Consider the following 24,554-nt stretch of genomic DNA (forward strand, 5'->3'; position numbering starts at 1 on the left):
AAACAGTGCTCCTTCCTTTCCGAGCTCTCCTGTGCGCCCATACAGGAGCATACCCCAACAGCGTACTCAGGACAAATTTGACAACAATTTTTGGGGTCCAATTTCTCCTGTTACCCTTGGGAAAATACAAAACTGGGGGCTAAAAATAATTTGTGTGGAAAAAAAAAAGATTTTAAATTTTCACGGCTCTTTGTTATAAACTGTAGTGAAACACCTGGGGGTTCAAAGTTCTCACAACACATCTAGATAAGTTCCTTGGGGGGTCTAGTTTCCAATATGGGGTCACTTGTGGGGGGTTTCTACTGTTTAGGTACATCAGGGTCTCTGCAAATGCAATGTGACACCTGCAGACCAATCCATCTAAGTCTGCATTCCAAACAGCGCTCCTTCCCTTCCGAGCTCTGCTATGCACCCAAACAGTGGTTCCCCCCACATATGGGGTATCAGCGTACTCAGGACAAATTGGACAACAACTTTTGGGGTCCAATTTCTCCTGTTACCCTTGGGAAAATACAAAACTGGGGGCTAAAGAATAATTTGTGTGAAAAAAAAATGATTTTTTATTTTCCCGGCTCTGCGTTATAAACTGTTGTGAAACACTTGGGGGTTCAAAGTTCTCACAACACATCTAGATAAGTTCCTTGGGGGGTCCAGTTTCCAATATGGGGTCACTTGTGGGGGGTTTCTACTGTTTAGGTACATCAGGGGCTCTGCAAACGAAATGTGACGCCTACAGACCATTCCATCTAAGTCTGCATTCCAAACGGCGCTCCTTCCCTTCCGAGGTCTGCCATGCGCCCAAACAGTGGTTCCCCCCCACATATGTGGTATCAGCGTACTCTGGACAAATTGGACAACACCTTCTGGGATCCAATTTCTTCTGTTACCCTTGGGAAAATAAAAAAATTGGGGGTGAAAAGATCATTTTTGTGAAAAAATATATTTTATTTTTACGTCCCTACATTATAAACTTCTGTGAAGCACTTGGTGGGCCAAAGTGCTCACCACACATCTAGATAAGTTCCTTAGGGGGTCTACTTTCCAGAATGGTGTCACTTTTGGGGGGTTTCAATGTTTAGACACATCAGGGGTTCTCCAAATGCGGCATGGCGTCCCATCTCAATTCCAGTCAATTTTGCATTGAAAAGTCAAACGGCGCTCTTTCTCTTCCAACCTCTGCCAATGCGCCCAAACAGTGGTTTACCCCCACATATGGGGTATTAGCGTACTCAGGACAAATTTTACAACAACTTCTGGGGTCCAATTTCTTGTTATCCTTGGGAAAATAAAAAATTGGGGGCGAAAAGTTCATTTTTGTGAAAACATATGATTTTTTATTTTTACGGCTCTACATTATAAACTTCTGTGAAGCACTTGGTGTTTCAAAGTGCTCACCACACATCTAAATAAGTTCCTTAGGGGGTCTACTTTCCAAAATATTGTCACTTGTGGGGGATTTCAATGTTTAGGCGCATCAGGGGCTCTCCAAACGCGACATGGCATCCCATCTCAATTCCAGTCAATTTTTCATTGAAAAGTCAAGCGGCGCTCCTTCCCTTCCAAGCTCTGCCATGCGCCCAAACAGTGGTTTACCCCAACATATGGGGTATCAGCATACTCAGAACAAATTTTACAACAACTTTTGGGGTCCAATTTCTCCTGTTACCCTTGGTAAAATAAAACAAATTGGAGCTGAAGTAAATTTTTTGTGAAAAAAAGTTAAATGTTCATTTTTTTTTAAACATTCCAAAAATTCCTGTGAAACACCTGAAGAGTTAAAAAACTTCTTGAAAGTGGTTTTGAGCACCTTGAGATGTGCAGTTTTTAGAATGGTTTTACACTTGGGCATTTTCTATCATATAGACCCCTAAAAGGGACTTCAAATGTGATGTGGTCCCTAAAAAAATGGTGTTATAAAAATGAGAAATTGCTGGTCAACTTTTAACCCTTCTAACTCCCTAAGAAAAAAAATTGTGGTTCCAAAATTGTGCTGATGTAAAGCAGACATGTGGGAAATGTTACTTTTAAGTATTTCGTGCGACATATCTCTGTGATCTAAGGGCATAAAAACTCAAAGTTGGAAAATTGCGAAATTTTCAAGATTTTTGCCAAATTTCCATTTTTTTCACAAATAAACGCAAGTAATATCACAGAAATTTTACCACTATCGTGAAGTACAATATGTCACGAGAAAACCTTGTCAGAATCATCAGGATCCGTTGTAGAGTTATAACCTCATAAAGGGACAGTGGTCAGAATTGTAAAAATTGGCCCGGTCATTAACGTGCAAACCACCCTTGGGAGTAAAGGGGTTAAAGATAGTTCTGCAAGGTATTAATTCATGAGGTATGCTACATTTTTCATATTCCGTTTTTGCATTTTAGCCTAGATTTCGTAAATAAATAATGAACCGGAGTAATTTCTCATGTGTGTTGTTCACCTGAGATTGTTGTATTTACCTAATGTTAAGACCATAGAAAACTATAGAAATCAGAAAGGGTGTGCTAAGATTTTTTCATAAATGTATGAAGAACTCTGTCTTACATGTTGCTATGTTGCATTGACTCTTCTGTCTGTGCTTTTCTTTACAGAGTGGTCATGGCTCAGCTACCGGTGCTCTGTTTGCTGCTTTGCTTTGCGTTTGGCTCTATATCAGCGCAGAATGATGATGCCAAGACGTGTGAAGGTAACTCTCTAATATAAATAATGTTATCCAGCTCCTTGTCAGAGATGGGTTTCACAAAGAAACTGACATTGAGACGTTATGGCGGTAAGAGCCTATTAAACATAACAATTATTTGGTTTATACCTTGAATTCATATTGTAAATATTCTATATAAATTGGCTACATTGCATCTTTGCTGGATAAACAGGGAATGATATGGTAGCCGTACAGATCTGTGGCCATACATGAAAACTGCTGCTTGTTTCCTTTTTAAATGATCAAGGGTCACCTTGCACACTATATAAGTTGGTGCTTTAAGAGGAAAAAATCAAGTCAATATGATAGAGCAACCTCAAGCACACACAAAAAAAGTGAAAAAAAAATTTATCTTGATTTTCAATGATTAATTGTTATTCTGGGAATTCACAGCCATGAAACGAAGCATAACATAAGAAGTGTGTCCCCAACGTTTCAACCGCAAACGGTCTTTATCAAGGGTTCAGTCTGTGATCATGGACGGCAACTCGAACGGCAATCCCAGAGAGATAGTGCATCCCGGTGTAGAAGGACCTTTTATAGGGCGGTGATGTCACATCCAAGCTCATTAAGTAACCCTCCTCTCTGGGATTGCCGTCCATGATCACAGACTGAACCCTTGATAAAGACCGTTTGCGGTTGAAACGTTGGGGACACGTTGGGGACACACTTCTTATGTTATGCTTCGTTTCATGGCTGTGAATTCCCAGAATAACAATTAATCATTGAAAATCAAGATCACTTTTTTTTGTGTGTGCTTGAGGTTGCTCTATCATGCTGCTTGTTTCCAGCACTATCTTCTGGCTCATGGCAGGGGATGACATGCAGAGAACCTCCTTGATGGCCTCCATAAGCTCTAACGGGGCATATGAACAAGAGTTTTTCTTATGGGACAACCTTTTCAACCAGGAGTCTCCTAAACAGCAATCTCTAATTTATTTTTTTGCTCTTGTAAATTACCATTGCTGCATTTTTTTTTTGCTAGAATTTTAGAATTTTCTAGTTTAACTCATGATTGATAAGGTCAAATATTTTTATTAAGGCAGGTGCACACGGCCGTCGATTCTCCCATCTGAGAAAATCGGGCCGATTATGCAAATAACACAGTTAGATCAGTGTCAGCATAGCACGATTCGATTTTCTCGGATGAAGAATTTTCGGATTTTCTCCTTTCTGTCAGTGCACGGAAATCAGACGGCACTCAGATGTCACCCAAGTGCAGACCACTTATTTCTACTGACACATTGACTTGTATTGCCAAGAGCGATCTGAATATTGGATTAAACTCAGACGTGCTGTGTTTTTTTCCTTGGACCGGCTCGTACATGTGTACGGTCCCATAGGATAACATTGGTCCAACTGCGATCCGATGTTTTGTTAGCTCGCACTCTTAAAGAAAATAGGAAGATGTGACCTGGCCTTATACAGCTAAAATTATACAGTAGCTGTTTTTTTTCTATATACAGTAAACCCTCCATACAATATTCCATTAGAAATACGTAATATGCTACTATAAACTACTCTAATATAAAAGGAATAAACAGAGGGGTAAGTCTGGCGCTTATACTGGTGCTTCTCACAAAATTAGAATATCATCAAAAAGTTAATTTATTTCAGTTCTTCAATACAAAAAGTGAAACTCCTATCTTAGATAGAGTCATTACAAACAGGGTGATCTATTTCAAGTGTTTATTTCTGTTAATGTTGATGATTATGACTTACAGCCAATGTAAACTCAAAAGTCATTATCTCAATAAATTAGAAAAAAAATTACAAAAACACCTGCAAAGGCTTCCTAAGCATTTAAAAAGGTCATTTAGTCTGTTTCAGTAGCTCCACAATCATGGGGAAGACTGCTGACTTGACAGCTGCCCAGAAGGCTGTCATTGACATACTCCACAAGGAAAATAAATTTTGCATTTAATTTGGAAATCAAGGACCCAGAGTCTGGAGGAAGAGTGGAGAGGACACAATCCAAGCTGCTGGAGGTCTGGTGTGAAGTTTCCACAGTCAGTGATAGTTTGGGAAGCCATGTCATCTGCTGGTGTAGCTCCACTGTATTATATCAAGACCAAAGTCAGCGCAGCCGTCTACCAGGACATTTTAGAGCACCTCATGCTTTCCTCTGACGACAAGCTTTGTGGAGATGTAATTTAATTCTCCAGCAGGACTTGGCACCTGTCCACACTGCCAAAAGTACCAATAACTGGTTTACAAACAACAGTATCGCTGTGCTTGATTGGCAGCAAACTCACCTGACCTTAACTCCATAGTGAATCTATGGAGTATTGTCAAGAGGAAGATGAGAGACACCAGACCCAACAAAGCAGACGAGCTGAAGGCTGCTATCAAAGCAACCTGGGCTTCCATAACCCCTCAGCAGTGCCACAGGCTGATCTCCTCCATGCCACGCCACATTGTTGCGGTAATTGATGCAAAAGGAGCCCCGACCAAGTACTGAGTGCATTTACTGACCATACGTTTCAATAGGCCAATATTTTGGATTTTAAAATAATTTTTCGAGCTGGTGTTATAGAGTATTTTAATTTATTGAGATAATGACTTTGGGGTTTTCATTGTCTGTAAGCCATAATCCTCAACATTAACAGAAATAAACACTTGAAATAGATCACTCTGTAATGACTCTATATAGGTTTTCACTTTTTGTATTGAAGAACTGAAATAAAATAACTTTGTGATGATATTCTAATTTAGTGAGAAGCACTTTATTGTAATAAGGCTATAGTATGCCGTACATGAGATGGCCACAAGGTGGTGCTATGTACCCTATTGCTATTTACAATAACTAGATGATTTTTTACTACTGAAACATGATTTAATGAAAGTTACATATCAAGGTATTAAAAGTAATATTATACATTGGTTTAATGCTACATCAAAAGTAAGGATATAGAAATATATGCCAGTAAATAATATAATAAACGTTATAGCATAGAAGTGAGGACATCAGCAATACTGACCACATCTATACATGAGATGTCTGGGAGAACCAGCCTAACAATGTACGTTTCGCACCACAGCTTTGTCAGGGGGTATTGAGTTGGAGGGGCTTATCCCAGATCATATTATAAAATAATGCTTAGTGAAAGGTAGTTGATGATAGTAGAATTTGGAACAGCTATTGCACTAATGAATGCCCAAGCACATGGAACACCGTTTTCTCGGCACCTAACTTGTTGGATGACATCTTTGTCAAGGACGTTATGCTCATTAAGTGAAATTACAGAGCAAGAGACAAACACGAAGAACAATCCACAAATAGGAGGATAGACAAAAGTTTAAAGTGGAAACTATTTACATAAACCCATAAGAAATGAGATAGTGAAGGTAAGAAAAGGCCCAAAAATGTCCTACCTCTATCCTTTCTTAAAAATATACAGCTCTTTTTGACTATTAGTATAAACACTGAGTGCACAATTTTTAGGCAATTTGTACTTTTGATGATTAATTATGTTATTGAACAATTCTAGTGCTGTTGGTCAAGCCAAAAGGTTAATAAACCTGACACCTGAATATTTAAGAAAGCAAAATGAGGTTTTGTCACAGGTCCATCCATCTGCCCCATCAAGAGTCACTTTCATCTCATCAGTCCATAGAACCTTTGGAAAATGTGTCTTCAGATATTGCTTGGTCCTGTCAGGTTTCCACTTCTGTGTCTTGTTCAGTGGTGGTCGGATCTCAGTCTTCCTTACCTCGGCCGTGTGTCTGAGCACTGAACACCTTGTACTTCTGGACTCCATGGAGCCTGCAGTTCTGGAATATGACAGTACTGGAGGATAATGGCCCATTTTGCCTGAGGAATACAAGTTGCTTAATAATTCTGTACGTTGATAAAGGGTGTTGCATCCTCCTTACACAAATACTCATCACCTGATTTGCTTCATCCAATAAGCATTAAAGTTTATACAGCTTGGAGCTGTAACATATGCATAAAAATTATAATATAGTCAAATACTTGCCCAATAGTTGTGCACACAGTGTAGACTTAAAGGGTTTTCCCATGAACAAAAGTTCATTTTAATCAGTAGATCTTTGAATAATAATAAGTTACACAATTGGATGTGTTTAAAAATGATATTCCTGTGCTGAGATAATCTTATAAATCTTCCCCTTCTGTGTACTGTGTAATGGCCGTGTCTGACCGCACAGGGACATGATCTGATTATGCATCTCCTGGGCAGGGGAGGGAGAAAAAAAGTATACAGACAGGACCGCATGGGATCACAGCTGTACGATCCTTTCTTTGATTAAAACATTGCCTAAAACAGATAGTGAAATGTTTTGCCTCACAGAAAGAATCAGCTGTGATCTCCTACTGTCCTGTCAGTATACTCTTTTGCTTCCTCCCCCTCCCATGAGATGTGGTATGATCAGACCATGTCCCTGTATTGTCAGACACGGCTATTACACAGTACACAGCAGGGGATCATTTAGAAGATTATCTCAGCACAGGAACATTTTTTAACACATTAAATTATGGAAATCATTATTATTCCAAGATCTATTAATTAAAATGTACTTTGAAATTCCCATTAAGGAAGGCATGCCTGATCTTTACGTGGTAGCATATAACAATCGATTTATCGATTCTTCAGCTATTTTAAATTCGTTTGCAGAATAATCTATCTATTTTGGCTAGTATGTGGTTTGTATGGTATTAAGAGGTACAACAAATTTCGGACTTTGCTTATTCCTTACATTGACATTGACTCCTTTACATCTCACGCCTTTACATTGAATTTTTTTTTCTTGTAGACAAAACCAAATGTCCAATCAATGTGTACTTCATCATTGACACATCTGAGAGTATAATTCTTCAGACTGCTCCCATCCAGAGCTTGCTGGATCACATGAAGAAATTTATACCTGCCTTCCTGGCAAAACTAGAAAATGAGGCATACCTAGACCAGGTGTATCTGAACTGGCAATATGGAGGTCTACATTATTCAGACGAGGTCCAGATCTTCAGCAAACTCACCACTGACAAGAATGAATACATTTCCAAGCTGCGAGGAGTGCAGTATATTGGACGAGGCACCTTCACAGATTGTGCGATCTCCAACATGACAGCTCAGATAAAGGCACAGATACAGGCCCAGCCGCCGCCGCCAGGAGGACGTGAACCTGTGAATTTTGCTGTGGTGATCACCGATGGTCATGTCACTGGTAACCCATGTGGAGGAATGAAGACACAGGCGGACAGAGCACAGCTGGCTGGTATTAAGCTTTTCTCGGTAGCTGCAAGTCGCGATGTTTACGAATCTGGTCTGCGAGAAATTGCTAACATGCCACATGAGCTGTTCAGGAACGCTTACTCCGTGACCAACCCCAATGACCAAACCGAGATTGATCAGAGAACGATTGATAAAATCATTCAAGTTATGGTAAGTGGATAGCAAAGGAATAGTAGGTCACATTTACTATTCTTTTAGGCTTTGTTCACATTTGCGGTGCGTTGGGCGCAACCGTGGCGACACATGCGTCATGCGCCCCTATATTTAACATGGGGGCGCATGGACATGCGTTGTGTTGCGTTTTGTGACGCATGCATCTTTTTTGGCGCAAGTGTCAGGGTGCAGAGGACGCAGCAAGTTGCATTTTTTTTGCGTCCAAAATCGGCCAAAAATGGACGCATGCATCACAAAACAATGCATTTTTGCATGCGTTTTGCATGCATTGTGCGTTGCATCGCCGACGCAACACACAACAACGCAAATGTGAACGTAGCCTTAGTGAACCTTGACTTGATGGAGAATGTTTCAGAGCAAATTTAAAGCTATTTTTATATCATTAAAACAAAGTGCCTCAAAATGGGGTATGTCTTCATGGTGAGGGCTGACGTAGTCAAATATGGGAGTAGCTTAGATGTGACAATGAACCAGAATGCGCAAAAATATAAGCAAACCACGAAGTGGTATAAAGTAGTTAAAAGCATGTAAAGACTTGCAAAATTTATCATGAGACACTGACTAATTTTAAAGTGAATCTGTCAGCAGGATTTTACTATGTAATCTGAAGACAGCAGGAGATAGAGGCTTAAACACAGAATTCATTGATGTGTCACTTGTCAAATTGATTGCTGTTGTTTACCAACTGTGAAGGATTTATCACTAAGAGATTAACATTGCCCACTACATTAGTCCAGCAAACTCCCCCACCTGTGATAAGCATCTCACTGTCTATGGACTTTGTACACAGAGAGCCTGGTGTGGGCGGGGTTAGCTTTCTCAGCTCTGCTTCATTATAAATCTAAAATCTCTGATTGTGTCAGAACTGCTGCACCCAGTAATCTAAGGCTACTTTCACACTTGTGCCGTGTGACGTCCGTCGCAATGCGTCGTTTTGCAGAAAAAACGCATCCTGCAAAGTTGTTTGCAGGATGCTTTTTTTCTCCATAGACTTGTATTAGCGACGGTTGCGTCGTGTTGTGGTGGACCGTCGGCACCAAAAAACGTTGCTTGTAATGTTTTTTGGTGCGCTGTGTCCGCCATTTCCGACCGCGCATGCGCGGCTGGAACTCCGCCCCCTCCTCCCCGCAACTCACAATGGGGTAGCGGATGCGTTGTAATAATGCATCCGCTGCCCCCGTTGTGCTGCGTTGGCACAGGATGCGTCGGTACGTCGGCCCGACGCACTGCGATGGGCCGACGCTAGTGTGAAAGTAGCCTTAGTGATACATTGTTGAAATCAGGATCTCTTGACCTACTTTACGCTGCTCTTAGATGAGGTAGCAAAAACCTGGTGACAGATTCCCTTTAAGACTATCTAGTCTAAGTTAACACTGTCTAATTACGGATTTAGAGATGAGCGAACTGCCATGAAGTTCACAAAATCATTTTTCTTCTATGCCATTCTCGCTAAACCAGTAAAATGGATCTTGTCCATACTACTTTATTCAAAAAACAAGAAAAGGAGTTAAAAAATGTAAGAAATTAATATTCATCTCTCCCTGGCCCTCACCTTTTCTGCGCAGATCCCAGTTTCGTTGTTCCAGCGTGGTTTTTATCCACTTGCCATCTGTCTTCTTTACGCCATGGGTCCTGTCTGGTGACCACTATACCTAGTGATTTCAACACATCATGGCACAATGAACATCATGATGTGTCACAAGAGGCCTATCCTGACTGGGACGCCCAACACCTTGACGTGCATTAGGCTACGGTTATGGTTATGTGAGCCCTAGGCTGCATCGGAGGCGTTGATAAATCTGACAGGACATGTAAAAGATCGGCACGGTGGCGCAGTGGTTAGCACAGCAGCCTTGCAGCGCTGGGGTCCTGGGTTCTAATCCCACCCAGGACAACATCTGCAAAGAGTTTGTATGTTCTCCCCGTGTTTGCGTGGGTTTCCTCCGGGCACTCCGGTTTCCTCCCACATTCCAAAAAAGACATACTGATAGGGAATTTAGATTGTGAGCCCCAACAGGGACAGTGATGATAATGTGTGCAAAACTGTAAAGCGCTGCGGAATATGTTAGCGCTATATAAAAAATAAAGATTATTATTATTAATTAATACCAGACTGGAACGATTAATCAGGGAGCTCTGCGGCCAAGGAGAGGTGTCACCGTGTCAGTCAAAGTGTCGGGACATGCTTACAGCCGCCTTTCACAGTATAGTGAGCAGTGACTCACACTGGCTAACCTGCATGACTGAAAGCCAGCGGCTCCTGCAAAGCATAAAGTTAATTTTCCCCCAAATGGCACACTGTCAGTATGGCAGTCGTCATGCACCTTCATAATGCGATTAACCTGCAGATTAACCCTATATCTGCAGTTTAATAGCATTATCGGATCTGACAGGTTACCTATAAATTTCCTGCTGACGTGGTAATCTTTCTGCCATGTTAAAAAAATCATATCAACGCTTATTGATATATCTTATAATTCTACATATGTGTTACTATTTAGTACTTTAAATGCAGTGTATTGTTCTAAATGAGCTGAGGCCCCAGCTGGTAAAAACGGACCACCCATTACAACCCTGGAAAAAGGGAGGTCAATGTAAGAATACGTCAGAGAACCAGCCCATTCACAAAAGTAGAGCCAAATGGAAAAAATAACAGCATGTAGCGCTATTTTTTCCATTATTACGACCAATTCCCCCCATGAAACCTCTCAGACCCCAAGTCGGTATTGCCTGACCGTCACTGTCTGTTGGAATCTGTCAGGAGAACTAATAGTAACAAGCCAGAAAGCTCAGGATTCCAAGGTAGAAACAGAATATTTTGGTAATACATAAAAGCAAGTCAAATATAAGGTTATGTTTTATGTACACAAGTATGAAGGCAAAATAATTAAAACTTAAGATGTTCCTCAACCTCAAAGTCAGGCGTGTTTGCAGTTAACTCTGTCACATTCATATTTCTTCAGGAATCTGGTATTTTGGAAATTTGTTCCAAGGGCTGGAAATTTTTTTTCACAATCCAAAATATGAAAACCAGCAGCTCACCACACCTGTAATGGGTTCATCCAGGGTACTCGGCAGCTTGAGCAGAGCTGGTCAATATAATCCAGTAAGAAACAAGCTAGCATGCCATCCTTCTTGAGAAACTCAGTGTTTTTTTGTAACTTTAGTCATAGCTATGAATAAGGAAGTATACTTCCGAAATGCGTCAAATGTTTGATGACCTGTGTTCAGTGGTTTTAGCATGTATGGAATAAAGTTACAATAAACCAATAAACACAGAATTTTTCAAGAAGGAAGAGAAAGGTATATTTTCTCTTACTTGATTTTGTTTAATAGTAGTATTTTTTGATCAAATGTTTCACTTATCTGCATTTTATACTTGGAAAGTTTTAGAAATTTCAGTCAAAGCAAAGGTTTAAAGCAGATTAAGATCTAAGTGTAGACTAGACATATTGGAAAAATCTACTAATCGGTGGATGATTTTCTGCACTATAGTAAGGTGCCACTTGTGTAGGCTTTCTATAATGAAGTACGGTAGTTAGTGTTAAGGACCCTTACACATTGATGTCGAGGAAGATCAGGATCCAGTAAGTCTAATTTCTGACATTTGTTCTCTAAGAGATAAGCTGCTGGAGATGTCTGACAGCGGCTCTCTTGTAGAGAACACAGGAGCGCTCGGCAGATCAAGCCAAAGCACAATTTAGCAAACAGCTTTCTAAAATGTATGGGGGGACTTTAGGCTGGGTTCAGACTTTCATATTTCAGGGTCCTAATATGAACCGCAATGCCCGGACTGACTGCTGGTTTCTTGCCCCAAACTTACAGCATCACATATCCCTATGATGCGATAAGTTCAGGAAAAAAGTAGTCAGTCCGTGCCTAGCGGTCCGCATACAGACCATAAAATACGTCTATTTGGACCCAACCCAAATGAGAGACCAATCTCACCAATGCAACAATCAAAGAAATGGCAGTGCATGGAAGGCTTCATGTGACTGAAACTAGTGAGTTACATGAATAAATGAAGGCACAGAAAACTAAAACTAATTCATGGTGGCAGAAGGTATAAGAAGGCAGTGATATATGATTCTGAGTCAGTTCCATCTGCTATCACATGAGATGGGTATAGTCACATGAGTCAGCAATGTAGGACTCTACTTATTTTTTTGCAGCAAGGACAATCTGTACAATAATAGATTTGATGAGCGTTTATCTGCCATTCGGGTACAAGTCTGCAGTCACTCTATGCGGCAGCAGACTTGTGAAGCCTCACAACCCACACACTGCGCCCTGTGAGGGTCCTCCGTACTTGCACTGGGAGCTGGTGGTTATGTGACTGCAAGTACGTGGTTTGCATACGTCTGGACACATTATCACTAAACTGTTTCCATCATCGCTTGGGAGGTCGCGCTCATCTAGTTGTCATGAGGCCGCATGTATGAAAATCACATACTTGCAGTCACACATCCACTGCTTTCGGTGCCGACACCGGAGAATTCTCACAGCACGCAGTGCACGTGACATGAGATTTTGCAAGTCTGCAGTCACAAAGAGTGACTGCAGACTTATATCCTAAGGCTGGACAACTCTTTTAACTAAAAACAGTGATGCGGGTTTTTACACTTCATTATTTGTTACTACTTCCTCCATAAATTCGATTTGCTTATAACTATTACATTTACCCATTTCTATCTATCTATCTATCTATCTATCTATCTATCGTTCTATAATCTTTTTGTTAAAATGTTATCATTATTCAGACTAACCATATTTTTTGTTGTTTTTTTTTTCTCTATAGAAACACGAGGCTTATGGAGAGGTATGTAAACTCTTGTTTTCATGTAACTTGTCTTAATTCGAGTAGTTTTTAATTTGGACACAACATAGGTCCCAATGCAAATCACATAAAATACACTTTCAAACATTATTTATAGAAATGTTAGATATATAAATGTAATAGTTTGTTTATTATTTGCAGAGATACAATTGTGCATTTTTATGATTCTTTATATTGAAGGCTTACAGTTACCTACAAAAAAAAAAAATAGTACAATTTGTCGAATGGGACAGGAGGATAAGCCACCAAAATGGTTCAAGGAATCTGCCTAGGTTAACAACACATTATTTACAAGTTGCCAAAGGCAAATAATTCCTAACTGTAAAATATAACTTTTAATAATTACTTTTAATAAATATATAATATGGAATATGTGCACAATTAAAATCACAAATAAGGGGAAAATAATAAAATTAAAGTTATAGACATGATTCTACGCTGAATTCAGCTCTACAAATTAATATTTTTTGCAGTGTTACAGACTGAGCTGCCTGCAATTACCGGGACCTCCGGGCCAACCTGGTCAGAGAGGACAGAAGGTAAGTGAAAAGTGCTTAACTTTGTTTTACATAGGACATAATATTTATAACTAATACTGCCATAAACTCTGTGCACCCAAAATGTGACACTTGAGCTTTACCATTCAATGTCCTTATTGCGGGAATGTCACCTAAAGAGGTTTGGAAACAAAAGAAATGAATGTAATTTCTTTGAGATGGATCCTGATGACATCTGCAGCAAACTAGACCAGCGAATCAAAAGACATCAAAAACGTTTCAGGAAAAAACTCTTCTTAAATTTTTGAAAACCCACTTCAGTAAACACTTTAGGAAAATATTTTTTTCCCTAAAAGTCGGTCCAAAAGGTTACTTTACAGAAGTAGTTCCTGCTTGGAAAACTTGTGGAATTTGTCCACCTCAAGAAAAACAAATTGAATTTAGCTTAAACACAGATTTTCACCGTAGAACTTCACAATGGGCACAGTATAAATCGTACTTATTGTAATGTACCTCTGTCAGTGGTCGCCTTGTAGCTCTAAAAGAGCTACCGTGGACCGGCTTAGCGCAAGCCACTCTGCTTACCAGATAACAGGGGTTGCTCAGGGTTTCACCCCTATACAGGGATCTGGACTTAGAAAGGGTTCCCTGGGCTGGGGCCAAGGAATAAGCTGCTGTACGGTGATGCAGGCTGTCAGGAGTAGTCATTCAGCCGGGTCAGAACCGAGGGGGCAGGAAAAGTACAAAATCGGAAGCCGCAAGAATAGTCAATAAAACAAGCCAAGGTCAAAAACGGAAAACAAACTAAACAGAAGTTGACCTAACAGAACTGAACCAGAGAAGAAAAAGACTATATCGAATTGCTTCCAGCAGGAAGCTTAAGTAGAGTGTGGTGCTCTCCAATTGGCAGGAGCAGGGAGTTAATATGATAACTACAGCACACACCCATACTGTCATACTGGATGGCATTGCGGGTCCAAGCCACCCTATTCTTAGTGGCTGGACAGAGCTTGTGCCAATCCAGAGCTTCTTGTTCTCACGTCTCTTCTGTCAACAGAGTCGCCCACAGAATGAATATGGTGGCGCCTGGCGACAGAATCAGATATCACAGGAGCAGCTCCTGGTGTACATGTGACACTTATAGGGTCAGATTCATCATTGCTTTTGTGACTTTTTTGGGTAGTTTTGTATATTTTGTCCCTGTTTTTCGCTTGCACCACATTCATCATTTAATTTTATATATTAATTAAATCACTTCTTTTTATTTGTTTGCTTGCTTTTTTGTTTTGTTATAGTTCACCATTGTGAATGGGGTTTAATCTTTCCAGATGTTTTCCACTGATTCACTATTTGCGATTTTTGGAAAAGTTGTAAAATATTGGTGCAAATGTACTCCAGTCCCCTATTGGAGTGGAGATATGTATACTTGCATTTTGATGCAAATTTTGCACAGTTTTAGTAGAATGTGTAACTTTTTTTGAGCTAGAAAGGCACAAGACAGCTTAAAGTAAAAAATAAACAGACATTTTTGGTTCAAAATTCATGAACTGCATTAACCATTTTGATAAATTTGGTGGGAAAAAAGAAGTCATCGAAGATCACAAAGCAAAAAAAAGAATAAAACTTTAAAAAAAATAGATAACTATATAAAGTAATCAAAGAAAGTTTCACTAATAAAAAATATCGGATCTGATTCCACAATAAAAAAAAAAACAGGACGCATAGACAATATGTACATATCCCCACTGACAAGTGTCTTAGGGTTGGTTCACACATTGCATTTTGACTGCATTTTTTCCATGTGATTTTGCCTTGGAAAAAAGACAGCGTTTTATAGTACCAGCAAGGTGAATGAGATTTCTGAAATCACGTGCACATGCTGATAGTTTTTTTCCTTGCAGACTTGAACCATCAAAGCGTTTTTTCAAATCTGCAGCATATCAATTCTTCCAGCTTTTTTTTGTAGCATTTTCACCCATTTAAATGAATGGGGAAAGAAAGCAAGTGAAAGCACAAAAAAAGCACTCAAAAACAAGGCTGAAAAGAACATATAATACACACCCTTTTATCCTGCCAACAATCTGGTTTTTCCAGCAGAAAAATGCAGCACATACCCTTAATCTGATTTTATTTTTTTTTCTCCATTTCAGGGTGCCAAAGGTAACGCTGGTGAGCCTGGAGCTGCTGGTCTAAAAGGACGTCAGGTGAGCCATGTCGGTTTGTATATTATTTGCAATTTGCATCATGTTATATTTGAAGAGTTCACATATGTATGCATTATTTTTAGGGTGATCCTGGAATTGAGGGACCAATTGGATATCCTGGACCTAAGGTATGTTTTTAATTTGAGAAGTACACATAGCCGAGAAGATATTTTAGCCATGCCGGTCACGTGATGATTCGTCTAACTTTTTTTTCTTTTTTCTTTTTTATTGTATTTTAGGGTGGCCCTGGTGCTAAAGGCGAAAAGGTAACACTAACTACTTAATCTATCGAAGGTCATTACTGATTTGGCAACAACACATGTTCTGTGCTAAACTTGTGACTTTTCTTCTTTAGGGAGATTTTGGTGCAGATGGAAGGAAGGTAAGTTGGGTTTGTCGAATTTTTACATATATAGTTTAAACTTGAGTGAATTCTAAATTAACCGCTGTATTTCTCTTTATACCAGGGTTTACCAGGACTTTATGGAAGAAATGGCACAGATGGACAGAAGGTATGGAGATCAAAGTGGGCTAGGCTAGGGTCACTCCACCGTGTATTCTCTCACTGAGAGAACGGGGCTAATTATGCTAATCACACCCTAATCAAACACTGATAAGAGTGTCAGCAAATTGTGATCTGATTCTCTTGGAAATGGCTAGATACGAAATTTAAAAACTTGACAAAATAGAGCAATGTAATTATTTCCATTTACAGCTGTATTTATTCTAGTAAGAATTGCTCTTCCCTATATGCCCATCATGCTGATGTTGCAGTAAACACAGATTACTACAATTATGAAATATTTTAATAGCATTATAGAGTTTTCTGGCACTTTTGTTGTATTGCAGTTTTCTCATCTGGTCGTAGCTAAGATCCACGTTTCTCAATAATAAAATCCAAATTCCGAAAGTAATGTCAGCCCCCTTTGTGAGCCATGTAAATACTCATGATGAGTATTCTTTCCAGTGTAGGCTGTTCAACTCAACAAGGCTCTTCCACAGGTTAACTGCAAATTATGTAAGAAGATGGCCCATGTTCCCCCTTGAAGAACAAGTTTAATGTTATGAGGTGTAATGTGAAATCTGATGTATAATGTGGTTTGTAAGGTTCATTAAAGATGTCAGTAGTATTGATAAAGTGTGTAGTTTGACAGTATGGATAGTGAGAGTAACTGTTTTTCCTGTCAGGAGCCAGTTTTCCTCTCAGGGCCTGGATTGTATGGCTAGAGGACCTGAGGTCCAATGTGAGCAGTGCCTCATTTTGGGGTGTCCCTGAGGTGAGAGGAGACTAAAAGGAAAGGGATAGCAAGATCTGGAACAGAAGTGACTGAGAGATAGATTGATCTACCTGAGACGGGTCCTGGGAGAGGATGCCTAGCCACAAGGTCCAGAGTTTATAACTCTTGAAGGTAACGGGCCTAGACAGGACTGACTATGTGAGATGAGTAGAGTGTTCCAGGAGGGAGTTCCATAGATTCAGCAGGAGTGGCCAAAAAAAATAGAAGAAAAGGAAGCGGGGGACAAATAAATTACTCTTACTAAGCAGAACTGTAAAGTTGAGCTGGTTTGTGGTGAAGTAGTGATAAACAGTCAATACTGAGTATCAATAGAAAGAGTAAAGAGACAATGCAAAGATAGAGAACAACAAAGGAAAGAAGGAAGCAAATTGTGTGCCCACAATCTCTTGTATATGTATTACCTACCAAGTTCCCATTCAGTAAAGCGTTTATTGTGGAATGGTGGATGAATGGATGCAAACCAGCATCATCGGTTACATGTGGCCTGTACGGGCGTAGCGTCCTCACAGCAAAAGTCCACACACCCAGCCAGGACCCCCAACCTTCATGTAATGTAGCAGGGTGCAAGAAACGAGTACCTCACCCACGGCTACCACCCCGCACCACATTACAATTACACCAACTCTTTCTGATAAGTAATGTTTAACTTTTCTTTTCCTTCGGTATTTTTAATGCATGCAAATTATTCAAGCCAAAGTTGTATATGTTTTAAAAGGATATAAAATGTATTAAAGAATATTAGAACCAATGATAATAGGATGATAAACACAATCTCTGTCTCTGTTTAGGGTCGAGCTGGTCGGATTGGTGCTCCTGGATGTAAAGGAGACCCAGGAGGCAAGGTAAGATTTCCCATAGCTATGCAGTCTAGTGACAATCTTGCGGAAGTGGTGTGTAGGATACTATTATGTAGTGGTCCGGATAAATAACCTTCAGCCAATGTACTAATCTGTAGGTAGATACCATTTTGAATACATGTTGCTTTCTTGCTTCCAGTCAAGTGGGCGGTACCAGGTAAAATGAACAGTCAGCACCCTCTCTATACAATAAGTTTGCTGTAATCACTCCCCTGCTTAATTTTTTACCTTCCAATTTGCAGATCACTATGTCTGCAGGTAAATATTTTTTATTTTTTTTTATTAATGATAGGTTACTTTTAGGAAGTGCTACATCTGTAGTTAAAACAGTTACTAGCTGAAAAGTTTGTTACATAAAGGATCATTGAGTGTGAGTCGCCTGCTAGTGCTGTGGGGTACCCGGTACCGGGTCTGGTGTTCACAGGGGGATGTCACGGTGGCGACCCGGTTCGTGGCCCTGGGCGCCCATGTAAAAGGGAAATTGAGTAAAGTTTATGTTCTTGACGCCACCTGTGGTATTCGGTCAGTGGGGACGCTGCTTTAAGGGGTCCTCTGGGGTGATGTTATGGCAGCTAGATGGTATAACTTCCCACAGGTGAAGTGTATCCCCAGGGCTCCCGGTGTGTAGATGGAAGATAGTGAATAGTGCAGTAAAGAACGAGGACAGAGGTTTGCAGTCTCTTTACCTGGTTTACTGAAGACTTCAGGCAGCCACAGTCCAGGGTACCAGATCACAGGGCAGGCAGATGCTTCTTCGGGAGGCATCACGCCTCCCGAAGAAGCATCTGGCGAAACACGCGTCGAGGCAGAGGGACGCCGAGGAAACAGCACAGAGCACACTATAGGTAAACTTGCATTTGTTTTACTCACTAGTGGCGTCATACTTGCATATGTATTGTACCACCGCGGGGATCCTATCAAACACACTACAGAGTGTTGATAATTAAGCACAGCTGTGCTATTTCTAACTATAAGTTTTACCACTGGCAATTCAGCCCTCTCTCCCCAGTAGGTACCCTTTAATTGCATGTGACACAGTGTTATATTGAAAGAAACAATATTTAGTAGTGCTAAAACATTATGGTGGATGTTTTCCTATGGATATTGTGTCCCTCTTTTATGGTTCCAGCACTTTTTTCTGTTACTGTTAGTCATTTTAATTGTTGTTAATAAAAATAAATTTTAGCAAAAAAAGTACCACTCGTTTTGGGATTACATTTATTCTGATTTCCAAAACATGTGATATAAAGAAATTAATAAGTATCAATCATTACATATGAAGTGATTCATGTAGCGTCATTATTAGGCCGGTGTCACACTTGTGAGTGCAATGCGAGAAACTCACACGAGTCTCTCACATCAATACCCGGCACTGCCGCCGGTACTCGGGACCGGAGAATTCAGCTGCATGTATTTCAATGCAACTAAACGCCCTGGTCCTGAGTGCTGGCGGCAGTGCCGGGTATTGATGCGAGACACTCGCGCAAGTTTCTCCCATTGCACTCACAAGTGTGACCCCGGCCTAATAATAACAAAGAACAAAAAACAAAGCACTACCGTAAAACACGCACACTACACCATCTATAACAATATATCAAATTTTATTGGGTACATCAACACAGCTAAAAAAGCACATAAAACATAAGTAAAAACAAGACAGCACCCGACTCATGGACCCCCTATAGATAATACATCCATATAATGCATAGTAGGTGGGAAAATAACAATCAATATACAATAGTACAAGCATAAATAGATGATAATAATAATAATAATATATCCCACTATACATATATCAAAAGATGCAAATACACCTATAATAACAAATAGGAAGGATCCCCTATAGCAGTCATAAAGTATATGGTCGGTCAAATGGCCAGTATAAATCCAGATGGGACAGAAAGGAATAGAAGACCATCCCACATCTAGAATAGCCCAGGCTCAAATAGTAGATACATATAGCGCCATGGCCCATAGAAGAGCAAATAACAAGGCTGGCACAAATGGATGGATGTGACTCACGGCCCCATCATATGTGCAGAGAAAACAACCCAAAGCCCGATATCCGAGCCATAATAGCAACCAAGACTCAACCAGGGTGGAAAAGAGGATACCAACCGAAGGGGGCCCCAGATAGAAGTAGGAGCGGGGTGCGACCCAGCGCGTATCGCCGTAACCCGTACGGCTTCGTCAGGGCCTAATAATGACGCTATATATAGACGCAAAATGTCAGAGTGAATAACCTGCAAGCATTCCATTAGCCGATGTCCTGTGATTGATATAATTCATTTTCCATTTACTGTGTTTTTACATTTCTAGACCATCATCTTTTCTCAGCTTTACGGTTGTGACTATGTAATTGTTATTTACAGCTTCACTAAGTAAAGTTATAATTTTTGTGTAATATTTGTAATGTATGTTTTCAGGGTCCCGATGGCTATTCAGGAGATGCTGGAGACAGGGGAGAAGATGGAGATCGTGGAATTAAAGTATGCATTTATTTAGTATTCTGTATTCTGTCTGATATTATTTTTCAGATTTAAAATTAAAGAAACAATCCTCCTATAAAAGTTTTTATCCACTTAATATATCCCAATCATCATATTATATAGCACTGTGTACTTACAATTGCTCATTTTGCCTTTCTACCCAGATACTTCTTCTCTCTATGTAGAAACAGGAAGTTTCTTGTCACTGCGTTTATTAGTCCCCTCTTCACCTCCTGACCCAGTTGCTCCCTCCTCCTCCCCCTGCCAGGGACTTTTGCAGTGACTGATGACTCATACAGGGGAAATTGACCTCCTGTTTCTACATAGAGCTTTAGAAGGCTACAGCTAGTCAGAATTTAATCTCTTATATCATAGACCTATTGGAAAGAGAAGAATTTACAGAGTAGAAAGGCAAAATGAGCAATTGTAAGTACATAGTGCCATATCATATGACAACTGCAATATATTAATAGGATAAAAAATTAATGGGAGAAGTGCTTCTTTAAAGATCATTTAGTGGCTGAACAAATGGTAGAATACTGCATAGTAGTTAAATATGTATTGAGCTATTCAGCAGTATTTTTTGCTGGTAGTTTTGAGAGCAAACATCGTCTTTGCTGTAGCCATTAAACTTAAAATAGAACAGCTCATTATTTACCTCTTAGTACTATCCTCTGTGAAATCACCAGGGTTTGTAACCAGTAGGGTAAAGAAACACAGGGGTGTAGTTAAAAAAAAGGTGGCCAGTACGGCTCAGTGCAGGTCAGTAGTGGAATAAAGCCCAGGGTATGACATTCTTCTTACTGAAGCATTGTACTAGACACTTATTTGATAAGTACTGAACATAGAACATACATAAAGCTTATAATATTCGTTATTAATTGCCGGTATTTTTTATATTTCAGGGTGACCCTGGTCGGCCTGGACGTAGCGGACTACCTGGAACTATTGGAGAGAAAGGAGATAAGGTAAAAAAAGTACCGTGTTTCTCCGAAAATAAGACCTACCCTAGTATGCTTGATATATAAACCTCACGCCAAAAATAAGTTCTAGTTACAGTCAGGACCCGCTTTAGACAGCAACTGCCCAGGTCTCCACTAGTTTAGGAGCCCATATTTCTTGTCCGAGGTTAAGACTACTTAAGGACCTTTGGTGACATCATTGTCATGTGATGTCACCATGATATCTGCAAAGGTCCTTTAACTGCAGGAGTCTGGAGGAACTAGGCTGGTATGTACCAAATGTGCAGTGTGTGTACCTATATGTGTATGTATGTGCAATGTGTGTAAATGCATGTGTATGTGCAGTGTGTGTCTTTATACATGTGTATGTGCAGTGTGTGTGTATGTGTGTACATGTGTATGTGCAGTGTGTATATGTGTGATGACATGATTATATTTGAATAAATGTTGATTTTTAGTTCAAGAATAAATGTGGATTATTGTTCTTGATTAATAAGACATCCCCTGAAAATAAGCCCTAACCAATCTTTTGGAGTAAAAAATAATATAACACCTTGTCTTATTTTCGAATACATGATAGATCTAATTGTGGAAATGTGAAATGTGCTGTAAAGTCTTAACGTTTTTGAGAATCCCTAGGATGTAAATGCTTTTGTACAGAAACATTACATTTCCAAGGTCAAAGCTGCATTTAATCAACACATGTTTATTTGGAAAGTAAAATAAAATGACATGCAAGTTCTACCTCCACAAATTTCACTGTCTTAGTCTACAGTTTCTCACGTTCTTACTCTACATGTGGTGTATAAAAATTCTGGAGTTAGATTTCCTTACTTCCAATTGTTGGTTTCTTAACTTGTTATTTCTGAATTGTCTTATATGTTTCTCCACCCTGACCCTCTCTGATTGTAACTTGTTAGGGTCCCGCAGGAAACATTGGAGCTCCTGGTTCTCCAGGTGAGAAAGGGAATAAAGGAGGACCTGGAACGCAAGGACCAAAAGGGGAACCAGTAAGGCCATACTTGTCTATTTTTAAACTTGATTGGTTGAATATCTGTTTCTATTATCACAATGTCGGGTCTATTATCTGTTGTTCATCTTAGCTCAGCATGGTCTATCATAACTCAATAGACTCTTTTGGTCTCGTAAACACTTTTTTTATTGACTTTGTTATCATTTAGGGTCGTAGAGGAGATCCTGGTACCAAAGGAGGTGCAGGAACTGATGGTCCTAAAGGAGAGAAGGTAACAATCTGCTGGTCTAAGGCCCATTTACACTTTCTGACTCCGGCCTCTAAACAACCACCAATTGGCCATATACAGTAATCATATAATGGCCTGTTTAGACAGACCAACCAGAATTCTTTGCTCGCAGACTGATTGTTAATATGATCGTTCTGTGCTCATAGAATATTATGTTTTCAGCAGTACATATCCTGGTTACTCAAGATGATCTACTGCCGAGAACAATGATTTTTAAGCTGCTTAAAAATCATTGCACCTGATGAATTAGTGTTTTGCTTATTAGGTGATTTCTAGTCTTTTTAGAATGATAATCGAGAAATTAGCTTTCCTAGGAATGCTTTTTCCCCCAATTTCAGCCCATCTAAGTGGATGCTATGTGTTCTTCATGTATTGATAACAGTTTGGTCCAAATTATTGAATTAATGATTTTTCGGGAAAGCACAAGTAAATTTTAAAATACTTTGATAATAGTTTCAACGTCTCTCTTGATTGTTCTTTTGCTGTTTTTTCCATACAGGGTGATCCCGGACCAGAGGGTCCACGAGGTCTTGGTGGAGAAACTGGAGTGAAAGGGGGAGCGGTAAAATCAAATTGATATTTAGGTGTATGATTTGGCATACAGTCACAAAAGTTACACACTTATAGAAAACCTTGTATCATGATACCACACAGAGTTTTCTTCAAGCGATGCAGCCTAGCTAATGTACACTTATGGTGGTCAAGCTTTGTGTAGTAAGTTGCTTGATTGAACCTTGTTGTGATCACAATATAACATATAAGCAACAACACGTACAAGTATTCAGCAACTATCAGGCTTAATTAGGCTTTTTTCTACTCTAGTAATTATGTCATTAATCATTGACGTACTGTTGTTCTTAAAGGGTGATCGTGGCGCTCCGGGACCAAGAGGAGGTCAAGGACCAGTAGGTGTAGCTGGGAGAAATGTAAGTTTACCAATTACCTTTCTATTTTTTCTTCGACTCTCATTGTGACCCACTATACAGAAATACATGACAACATAATAATGAAATGGACATACCACGGTCGAGCAGCGATCCAGCCAGCTCCAGAGCAGTGCTGACAAATTCTAAAGTAAAGAGCTTGCAAGCGCTGCACTCCTTTCCTAGGATACTGACCACCACTGTTAGACTGCAGAGGTGGCTGGCAACCTAAGTAACAAGGCAAAAACAATAAAATAATAAAATCCTAATATCTTGAGAACAGAGAAGATTTTATAGACATAGGTTGCTTGATTTTACAAGCACTTTGCAATTTTACCACTTTAAGATGGTGGGACAACTCCTATTATTCCATTTAGTCTCTACACGGCTTTATTTGATTCTCTGATATTCTTTTCAAATCATCATTTGTGAACTAATTTTAGGTTTACATAGCAATGTCCTAAAATTCCTGCTTTCCAACTTTTAAAGAGGTACAATATTCCATTTGCTGCAAGTTATGGCTTTGTGTCCTCCATTGTAAGTCCAGCAGCAGTTGTACAAGACTGCGGCCGCATCATTCATCCACTATGAGACTACAGAAGATAGTTGAGTGCTGTTCTTGGCTATATCAGGCAGTCCTCATTTAAGCTGGACAAATATGTCCCCAATTCAAATAGTTATCACCTATCCAGAATAGTATTTAGTATTATAATACCCCTTTAGCAATAATTTGACAGCGCAATTACTATGATGAAACACATATCTCAGCGTTCAGAAAATTACCTACTTTTGAAGTCAAATTTTGATGGAAAAAATGCATATTTTATTATATCAATATGAAACAAAATTGGAAATATTCCAATTTCACAGTGGTCACAGTTCTCTCAGCATTTGAAGATCAGCAAATTTAATCACAGGACCCTGATCTAGTGGCCAGGTCAGTATTCCGTGACCGCAGGACAGGTGCCCTATGAACTGCCTCCTACCTGCCTTCATCCCCGGCTCATCTTTTAACTAGCTGGCCTGGCGCGACATCATCACGGTTGCATGACACACATGACAGCGCAGGTTTGTGCTGAAGTTTTCTACACAGCA

General features: G+C 39.8%; 1 protein-coding gene across 1 annotated transcript in view; it reads left to right on the forward strand.

The window, feature by feature from the left end:
- Positions 1 to 24,554, forward strand: part of COL6A2 (collagen type VI alpha 2 chain) — a 61,577-nt gene that overhangs the window by 20,711 nt on the left and 16,312 nt on the right. The window contains exons 2-17 of the mRNA XM_069733260.1: positions 2,592 to 2,686; positions 7,478 to 8,106; positions 12,929 to 12,949; positions 13,441 to 13,506; positions 15,615 to 15,668; positions 15,752 to 15,796; positions 15,908 to 15,934; positions 16,024 to 16,050; positions 16,136 to 16,180; positions 17,755 to 17,808; positions 20,250 to 20,312; positions 21,218 to 21,280; positions 22,195 to 22,284; positions 22,456 to 22,518; positions 23,036 to 23,098; positions 23,400 to 23,462. Coding sequence (XP_069589361.1) covers positions 2,599 to 2,686; positions 7,478 to 8,106; positions 12,929 to 12,949; positions 13,441 to 13,506; positions 15,615 to 15,668; positions 15,752 to 15,796; positions 15,908 to 15,934; positions 16,024 to 16,050; positions 16,136 to 16,180; positions 17,755 to 17,808; positions 20,250 to 20,312; positions 21,218 to 21,280; positions 22,195 to 22,284; positions 22,456 to 22,518; positions 23,036 to 23,098; positions 23,400 to 23,462 — 1,461 coding nt within the window. The 5' untranslated portion in view covers positions 2,592 to 2,598. The remainder of the gene's footprint in view (positions 1 to 2,591; positions 2,687 to 7,477; positions 8,107 to 12,928; positions 12,950 to 13,440; positions 13,507 to 15,614; positions 15,669 to 15,751; positions 15,797 to 15,907; positions 15,935 to 16,023; positions 16,051 to 16,135; positions 16,181 to 17,754; positions 17,809 to 20,249; positions 20,313 to 21,217; positions 21,281 to 22,194; positions 22,285 to 22,455; positions 22,519 to 23,035; positions 23,099 to 23,399; positions 23,463 to 24,554) is intronic.

Source organism: Ranitomeya imitator, chromosome 7 (assembly GCF_032444005.1).
Source record: "Ranitomeya imitator isolate aRanImi1 chromosome 7, aRanImi1.pri, whole genome shotgun sequence".
Taxonomy (NCBI): domain Eukaryota; kingdom Metazoa; phylum Chordata; class Amphibia; order Anura; family Dendrobatidae; genus Ranitomeya; species Ranitomeya imitator.